At 41.5% G+C, this 9,097-nt stretch overlaps 1 protein-coding gene across 2 annotated transcripts in view; it reads right to left on the bottom strand.

The window, feature by feature from the left end:
- Positions 1-4,887: 4,887 nt before the first annotated feature.
- The window catches only part of RASGRF2 (Ras protein specific guanine nucleotide releasing factor 2), a 199,173-nt gene continuing 194,963 nt past the window's right edge, over positions 4,888-9,097 (bottom strand). For both annotated transcript variants that reach the window (XM_034774092.1, XM_034774093.1), the window contains exons 26-27: positions 8,515-8,583; positions 4,888-7,765 (exon numbers count right to left, since the gene is read on the bottom strand). In XM_034774092.1, the coding sequence (XP_034629983.1) occupies positions 7,673-7,765; positions 8,515-8,583 (162 nt within the window). In that variant the 3' untranslated portion in view covers positions 4,888-7,672. The remainder of the gene's footprint in view (positions 7,766-8,514; positions 8,584-9,097) is intronic.

The raw sequence follows: 9,097 nt of genomic DNA, 5'->3' as shown, positions 1-9,097 counted from the left end.
TTGTGGTTAGCTCACATAACTGAGTCAGGAGCTTTGGGTTCAAATCCTGCTTCAGCCACTGATTTATTGTGTAGTCAGGTCACTTTTCTTCTCTGTGCCTCAGTTTTCCCATCTGTACTGAGATGATACAATACTTGCCAACCACCAGATCCTCACACAGCCAACACTATGTAAAAAAATGTGACCCTAATAGCCATGGCACTCACATCACAACATCAGTGATGAGAGAGAATCCTGTTGAGGAGGACTCTACACTGTCTTTTGGAGATAATTCAAGAAAATCTATGGCACAAAATCCTCCTCAAAGACAGAGGATATCTAGACCTGGAGGAATAACGATGATGGTGTGGGCATGGAGCTATAATTTGTTATTAATTGTTAATTCTTAATAATGATTATACGGGAAAGGCAGCGCAGGGCTGAGGATTGTATATGTATTTTTCCTTTAAGTATTTAATACCAGGCTGGAGGAGGTTGGGAAGAGACCAGACAGAAGCCTCTCAGTGAAGGAATATGAGAGTGAGAGAGAGAGAGAGAGAGAGAGAGAGGTTTATAATACTATTTTCCTTACTTTTATAAAATTAATTGTTCAGTGGTAAAGAAGACTCTTTCTGACTCTTTACCATTGTCACAGGAGGCCACCAAACATCTTTGGAAGTAGTGTTTTACCTCTGCCTGTCTGGCTCTCCAAACAGGAAGAGGGGCATAGAGGGAGCAAGAGTGAAAGGCGCTGGCAAGCAGCCCCTCTCCTCAGCATGTTTCCCGTTAGCGGAAATACTGCTTCAAGCAGCCTTAATGCCCTTCTGGGACTTCTATGCTCCATGACCAAGAGAAGCAGCAGTGAGCTGTAGGGGGCTTACAAGGCCACTACACTCTCCACTCTGCAAGGCTGAAAGTGACAGGGCAGAGTTTCGTGTGATGTATTTTTCCCCCTCCTGTTTTTTCTGCAGGAGTGGATCACTGGGCCCTAGAAGTTCCTCATAACTTCCATCCAGTATGTTCAGAATTGGAACCATTTTACTCTCCTTTATGATATCAAGATTGCCAAACTCAAACATTCAAAAATCATAAGTGGGGAGCCAAAAAATCATGAGATTGGAAAGAATAATGAATTTGGGGATTGTATTATTTGCTGTCTGGGTTTTGAGCCTTTATGGGTCATAGTTTCAAGTTTTCCTCGACCACTCTGAAGGCTAGAAACTTATTTTAAAAAACAAAACAAAATAAAGGAACAAACAAAAACCCAATGGAGATTCTCACATTATTGCCTGAACTCCAGGAGCTCGAGCTCTAAGGAAAACACCCAATAGAGTGATGCTTGTGATAAAAATCATGAGTTGGAAACGCTGACATATACTTATGCTTTGCCTATGCCTAGAATGCCCACAATGGCCAGGTTTGAGGCAGTGTCTTTGTTGAAATGTGTTGCTGTGAATGACATGTGAATTTCTTTAAACAAGATTAAAACAAGATTTTCATTCTTGTTTAAAGTATGGGCTTGAGGATAGTAATTATATGAGGATGTTATTTGGCTGAACTAATATCTCATGTTAATATGATTTGCTTGGAAAAGGAATCTTACCAGTTTTGTGATTGGTAACATGGAGAGGAGAAATTCTATTTTTGGTAACTTTGCACATTGGCATTAAGTTGTTTATGATGCACAAGGGGAAGGGTGTATTTTCACATTTGAAATTGTGCAGCTCAAACCTGTGAAACTTCTTCCAGGTAGAAAGAAGAATGACTTGAACAGTTAGTTCTATCTAATCCATGTCATCTCTCTTATCTAGGTATTTACATCAGCTGCTTCACCATGGTATCTTAGCTCCTCTAGTTATCTAGGGAACAGGCTCAATCCTCTGCACTGATTCCTGTCTAAATCAGTTCTAACTCCAATGAAGTCAATACACGTTTCAAAACAGCATAAATGAGCAAATGATGACATGCAATAAATCATACTACTTTCCAGCAATAAAAGTGGAAGGAACTTTGCCTGATTGTGCCCTGGATTTTTATGTCCTATCCCTACGTCCCCAGTGTTTGTAAAAATGACGCCATAGCTGGAGGGGGGAAGTGAGTTATATTCCACTTTCCCACAATGTTGAGATAAAAATAAAACAGCAGCAAACAAGAATGTTTGGAATTCAGAAAAAGAAAATCTTTAATTTGCATATGTGCACAATGCCCTGCCTGATATGCCTTACTAACAATTCAAAGCAATAACTGGGTGTCAAAAGAGCAGTTACAGTACATGCAAAAACAGCTGGGTGTGCATTAACATGATGAGATAGATATTAATACATCTGTCAAATAAATACACGTATCTTTCACCTAAAGAACAAAACTTCAGACTATTGCAGAAGGAAAGGTCCAATGAAACAACCAAAAGTGAGCATGAAAACTGTAATACATGGGGACATGTGACCTTTTGGAGCCAAAAAACTGAAAGTGGCAAGTGGCTGATAGGCAGTAAGGGCTAAATCCTGAAGTTCTTACTTAAGAAAAACTCCTATTGAAGTCCATGAGATTTTTGACTGAATAAGGACTGCAGGCTTTGGGCCTTAATTAATAGAAATGATGAATAGTAACAAATGTCTTTACTAATCAATTTTAAACCATGTATTTACTTATCATGTAACTGAGGAGGATAAAAAGTGGAAACATTAAAGCTTCATTCAAATAAAAAATTTAAAAAAAAATTCAAATAAATATGATTATTTAGGAAAATCCGAGATCATGAATATCTACTGAAATCAAAACTGACACAATAAAAGTTAATAAATACTTTAAATAAACAATTCAGGAGTTTCATTTTAACCTATAAAATAACTATAGATTTTAAGGACTATAGAAATAAAAAGTAGAGGATAGGGGGTTGTTTTGTTTTTCAATAATGGTAACATTTTCATCAGTCCCAGGAATATCAGTCATTACAAGCTTACACACTTAACGTGTTATTGGAATTGCTGAAGAAAAATGATATAATTAATATGCAATTTGACTGCAAATGAAACAGGTCTATTTACTTCTCCTTTGTGCTCAATCATGGGCTCAGTCACACTTACAGGCACTGGCCCGCATAGAGAGCACCAGGCCAGGGAGCGTTGAGGTAGAACTCCCCCAGACCTTACTGGGGAGTGTGCCCCTTCAGAGGGTGAATTATACCATTTCTTGTGTATCCAGCCAGCTCTGCCTCCTGCCCATCCCCTTTGGGGTATCTTGTATGCAGGGGATGATAGGAAGGAGCAGTCCGTGCACCTGCAGGAGTGTAGGGGCTGTGATTGTATCCAACTATTGTACAGGGCAGGAGGGAAGGCTCTTGGACTCTCTCCTCCCCCTTGTGTACCCCTGGAGCAGGTGGGCATACTCTGGCCTAGTGCCAGATGAATGTATTTACACTATTTGGAGATTCTATAATATACCAATAACAAATATTTGGTATTTTACAGTTACTATTTATATCCCCGTTCCCAAAGAAATGTGTTACACGTCCATGGTCCATTTCATGTTGAAGCAGGGTACGATTTTTATGTTTGATTCACCAGAATAACTATGGGAGGTTGGGGGGCAAATTTTCCATAGTTGCAAAAGAGGGGCTAAATCTGTCCTCTGCACAGGTAGCACCACTGAAGTCAGGAGGACTATATGTGAATGAGGTGAGCAGGATTGATCCATGAGGCTTGCAAATACATACAAGAGCAAAGCATGTCCCCTACTTCTCCTCTGTGGTGCAAGGCCAAAACTGCAGACGAACCACCACTTCATTCAGCATGTGGGGTGAGGGCACAGAGAAACCACACAGGGGAACTCCACATTGCTTGTGCACTGTGGGACACTGAGGTGGGAAGATTCACAGAAAAGTTGGGTAAATTATGTAGATGCACTTGCCAAAACCCCCATTTAGGGAGCACATTGGAGGCTTCTGGCAATCACTATATTACAGAGACTGCAGCAACAGTAGAGTGGCTCACAGCTGCTAGATGCATTTGGTTCATCTTATGGGAAAGATACCCGTGCAGGACCGCTGCATAAAACCCAGGTACTCGGGCACCTCTTTGTTTAGTCATCCCTGGTATTTTAAGAAATATATTCCATTAGCAATCCATCTAGATTTCATAGAATTGTAGGACTGAAACGGACCTCAAGAGGTCATCTAGTCCACTTCCCTGCACTCATGGCAGGACTGAGTATTATCTAGACCAGGGGTCTCAAACATGCGGCCTGCAGAGCTCTTCCCTGCGGCCCGCCAAGTTCCCCGCACCCCCCACCCCAAGTTATTTTATGTGGCAGCTAAGCTCCCTGCTCGCTGCTCCCCAATGTTTGGGGCTGGGTTGCTCCCCCGGCCCCACCTGCAACCCCTGCGTGTCTCCCCCGAGTGCCCCCTGGGCTCACTTGCTGCCCCTTCACTGCCCCGGAGCCTGCAGCAGGGTCCTAGTGCCCCCCTCCACTATGGCCAGGGCAGATTGCCCTTCCCCTGCCCTTCTGCCCTAGTCCTGAGCCTCTCCAATGCCCCAAACCCCTCATCCACAGCTCTCACCCCTGCAGATCAGGGGTGGAGTGGTGATGCAGCCCAGTGCAGTGTGTGTGTGGGGGGCTTTAACAGAAGTAAATCTAACTAAGTGCATGTTTTGTCCTTTGAGTGAGGTGCATTACTGTTGGTGGCGCTTAGCACTTTCCAGGAGGGCGGGGGGAGGAGCAGGGAGCCGCGCGCTCAGGGGAGGAAGTGGAGAAGAGACGGGGCAGGAGCGGGGCCTCAGGGAAGGGGTGGAGTGGGGGTGGGGCCGGGGGCAGCGAGGGGGGGGTGTCAGTGATGCAGCCCTCAGGCCAATGCACTAGTCCTCATGTGGTCCTTGTGGTCATTTGAGTTTGAGACCCCTGATCTAGACCATCCCTGACAGGTGTTTGTCTAACCTGGTCTTAAAAATCTCCAATGATGGAGATTCCACAACCTCCCTAGGCAAGTTATTGCAGTGCTTTATATATGTCGGCATCATTTTCTGGTGTGGGAAGACAGGACTAGGATCCAAGTACTTCAGAGAGTCTAATCCCAGCTCTACTACTAACTGTGGATAAATCACTTCGGATCTGACGTTTCAGAGGTGCTGAGCGACCACACCACCTATTGATTTCCAGAGACGTTGTGGGTGCTCAGCATCCTTAACCACTGTATCTTAGTTTCTCCATCTGTAAAATGGGGAGACAACCACTTATCTCCTGTCCTCCAACTGGTTTTGTGAGGATTAATTAGTTGTTGAAAATTTTGAAACTGTAAAGTGCTATATATTGGTGGTATATAATTTATGACAATATTTGTAGCAACATAGCGACAAACTTAGTCTAGATGTACATAGTGTGTGTAAAAAAAAGTGATAAAATTAGGATAATGAGGTGGACACCTAGAAGAACCCTTGCCTGCACCTTAAGAGCATGACTGATGAGATATCCCCAGATCTACAAAGCAGCTATGGCAAAATGGTATACAGGAAGATGAAGTAGCGGCCAACAGGTTGTGCCACAAAGGTCTGTTAGGACACTTACAGTTGTTTACATGTTTTGTGTGAACAGAGATAAAATAAAGGTCAGCTAGGGTCTTGCTTTTAAGACTAGTTTTACTGCTTCTATTTTCCACTGTGTGACCTTTAGGCGTTTTATGCAATTGACTTATGGCAATTCTTTTTGTATTATGAATACACAGAAAGCACATAGTAAGTTAGCTTTATGGTCCAAATAATCCATGCTTCTTATTTATCATGCGTCAGGATACAATCAGCTTCTTATCAGTCACTACTGAAAAGAACAAGCAACTTTTTGAAAAAATAAAAAGCACCTATAATTAACACTTTCCATGTTCACTTTTACAGCATTCATTAATCAGAACTATTTAAAAATACTTCTGGAAGTTTCCCTGTTTCTTTTCTTTAATGAGGAATTTACCAGTATTTCTTTGATATTTACTCATGCAGTTATTTACAAAGATGGCCTACTAAGGTACATTTATAAATGCTAGTGTTTACACTTAGAACAAATGGAATTTATTGTGAAGCTCTTGGCTGGGCTAATAATGTAATTAAAGTGCAAATAAAGACAAAAACCATAAGCCAGGCAGATCCATTTTCATTGTTAACATTCAGAAACTTCACAAGTGTGGTAAGAAATGTCAGATCAAATAGGCTCAGGTCACAATCTTTTTTAAACATCTATCTCCCTGAGAAGATTTACGGGAGGTAAACAAATGATATAGCCCTATTTCTTCAACTGGCTGATAATCACTGGAAAAGTAAGAACACTTCCCCGGACTAGTTATTCAACAGTGCTAATACCTGCATTTGGTTTTATGATATACTGTATAGCATGCATTTTGAGCTCATCTTCCATGCAGCTACAATAGGTCACTATCAGGAAACTGTATGAAGAACCATACATTTGCAGAAATGGATTCTACCCAGAATCACACAGTAGCATGGGTTTTAAAAACAGTTACAAATAGCATATTTTCTCTAGCAGACACTCATATGCAGATGCTAACTTCCCCAAATAAAATTATATTTCCTGTTTCCTGACAGTCAAACTTCACTGTAGAAAAAAGATTTTAGAATTGATCAGCTGAGCAAAAAAATAATGCTTTTTAAACAATTCATTTAAGGTAAAATAAAATAGTTAATCCTGCTCTCTTCATTGATGAGCATTATCCATTGCCAAACCAGGCAAGCATTCCTCCCCCAGTGTGTGCAGCAGGTGCTTTATAGTCACTGAACTGTCAGGGATGCTGTAGGTACAGACAATCAGAGTGCCTTTCTCAGGAGACGATGTGCTAAATGACCAAGTATCTCACTCATGATATGTTCATGAATCTGGGCCAACCAATTCCAAATATAGCTCCTAAACTCAGATATTCCAGCTGATGCTCCCATGGCCTGCAACTATTAACACAGTTCATTATTTTCCACATTGTAAAACTCCTCATCATGTATTGGTGAAAACAATATTTACAAAGTTAAGTTAGTTCATTTGTAGCATGTAAAACCTCCCACCTTAGAAAAGGCTGATAACATATTTTAAGACCTTAATATTCTATAAATGAAAACATCTAATTTATACCAAATACTTTGAACAGCATATGCTGTAGCTAAAGTTCTTAGATATTATCCTGCTATCACTGCAGGTTAGTAAATGACTCTTAAGCTCCTATTGTTTGCAATGAATACAGTATAATGAGAGTGAATTAATCCGATGAATGCCTCAATAGATACACATTTGATAAGCAACCTGTGCCAGATCAATGCCATCTGCATTTGTCCATTTCTCCTAATCTAACAGAATACTGTACCTACATTTAAATTTGTCCCCTTGTCTGCCCCATTAGGATGGCTGCAATGAGTAGCTATTCTCATGAAAGGCTTCTGTTTTCTATTAGATGCGTAGTCCTTTTGGCAAAACATTATCTTTGCAGAGTAACAATCATTTAACTCTCAAGTCTGAAGCATTTTGTTTTTCCCCTCCAGGAGCTGATTTTCCTTGTCTGAGAGGGAATTTCTGTGAGGCTCTGTCTCCCTTATTGGAAAAGAGAGTTTGCAATCTTCTCAATCTGTCCCCTTGTGGTCTGTAGGGCATGGCATGCATAATTGTGTTGATTACACTAAAACTCTGTCAACTCTGGGACGAAGCTCATTCTTCAGGCAGGGAGTCTTGGTTCAATCTTTAGGGATAACTCATACAGAGTATCCTCATCTATGATGAGGGTCTTGTCGAGTAAGTAATGAGTAACCTGCAATACAGAAAACAATTGCAACGTATAATTTTGAAACTGAACAGATGGTATATTTTTAATTGAAGTTCTCTATTCTCCCCTTCCCCATAACAGCCAGTTAGCAGCTTCAGTCCATTTCAGACAAATGTTGGAATCATCTCTCATGTTCTGTTTTCTTGGTGAAGTGGAATAGTTAAATATACGTGGTACAAAGTATTCAAGCTGTTTAAAAAATACCTCACTCTCAGTAAAGGGCAAATCCTCAGTCTAGTGTCCAACCCATGTAGCTGCTCTGGGAACTAGTGAAATGTGGGAATGAGGGGGAGGAATCTTCTCCTAAGACCACAGAGATCTATGCAGCAGCATCAGATGGTCAAGCTATACCCCATCACCTACTTTCTATGTGCTGGCATCCTCTGTGGAGCAGAGTCCATACTGCGCTGGGGTATGGAACTCAGTGGCACATTAAATCCTGCCCCTCTGATACATCAGAACTGCACTGACTCCTCTCCCAGGAGGAGCCACACTTGTTGCAGAGGTGGAGGCAAGATTTGCCTTCATGTGCAAAGTCTGAGAAGAGAATGTTACTTTATCAGCTTATCACAACCCAAAGTACCAGGACAAATTCCATTGTTTGCCTCCCGCTGTTACTGTATGGAAACAAAAGATATTAGTGTTAGCTTTGGGCCCCGTCTGTGTATCTTTTTGTCGATAGCAGGAATAGCCTTCATCATAGTGCCCGTGATCAGCATCACACACTACTGTACCTTTTGTTGATGTTCTATACGATAGGAGGTCTGCTGGAACTGGCGTATCTCCCTGATAATATGAGATATCTATCAAAGGAATACATTTATATAAGAAAATGTTCTACTTATAGTCTGTGCTTTAACTTGAACATATTGGCTTCAGTGAAGCTATTCCGGGAAGGAATTTGTTCCAAAATGATGCAACTTATCCTGGGGGTAAGGGCTTTGTGCCTGTGGCTTTGACAGGGGGGGCCTTTACCTTCCCAAATCAGCCATTTAGACTATTAAACTGTCTCAGTTGGATCACCTTGTCCCTTCTTTCTTTACCCTGATAGCCTCTCCCTTTTCCCCTCAGGTGACTTTTGCAATGTGAAGTCACAAACATGGCATTAAACTACAGTCAGCAGAGCAGCTGGTGTCAATATTTCTCCAAGGCTGGCCTCTAAGGAGCTCTGAATAACAACATAGTTTGGAAGGCAGAGAGAATCAACCTTTAAATGCTTTTTCACTTCCTTGGGGAGCAGGAGTCCTAAACACACTCTAAAAAAGACCCCTTCTAAGTGTTGCTGCCTGATGAATTATGGTACCAGGTTGGCTACAT

This window comes from Trachemys scripta, chromosome 6 (genome assembly GCF_013100865.1).
Source record: "Trachemys scripta elegans isolate TJP31775 chromosome 6, CAS_Tse_1.0, whole genome shotgun sequence".
Taxonomy (NCBI): domain Eukaryota; kingdom Metazoa; phylum Chordata; order Testudines; family Emydidae; genus Trachemys; species Trachemys scripta.
This window is presented reverse-complemented; position numbering and strand designations above follow the sequence as displayed.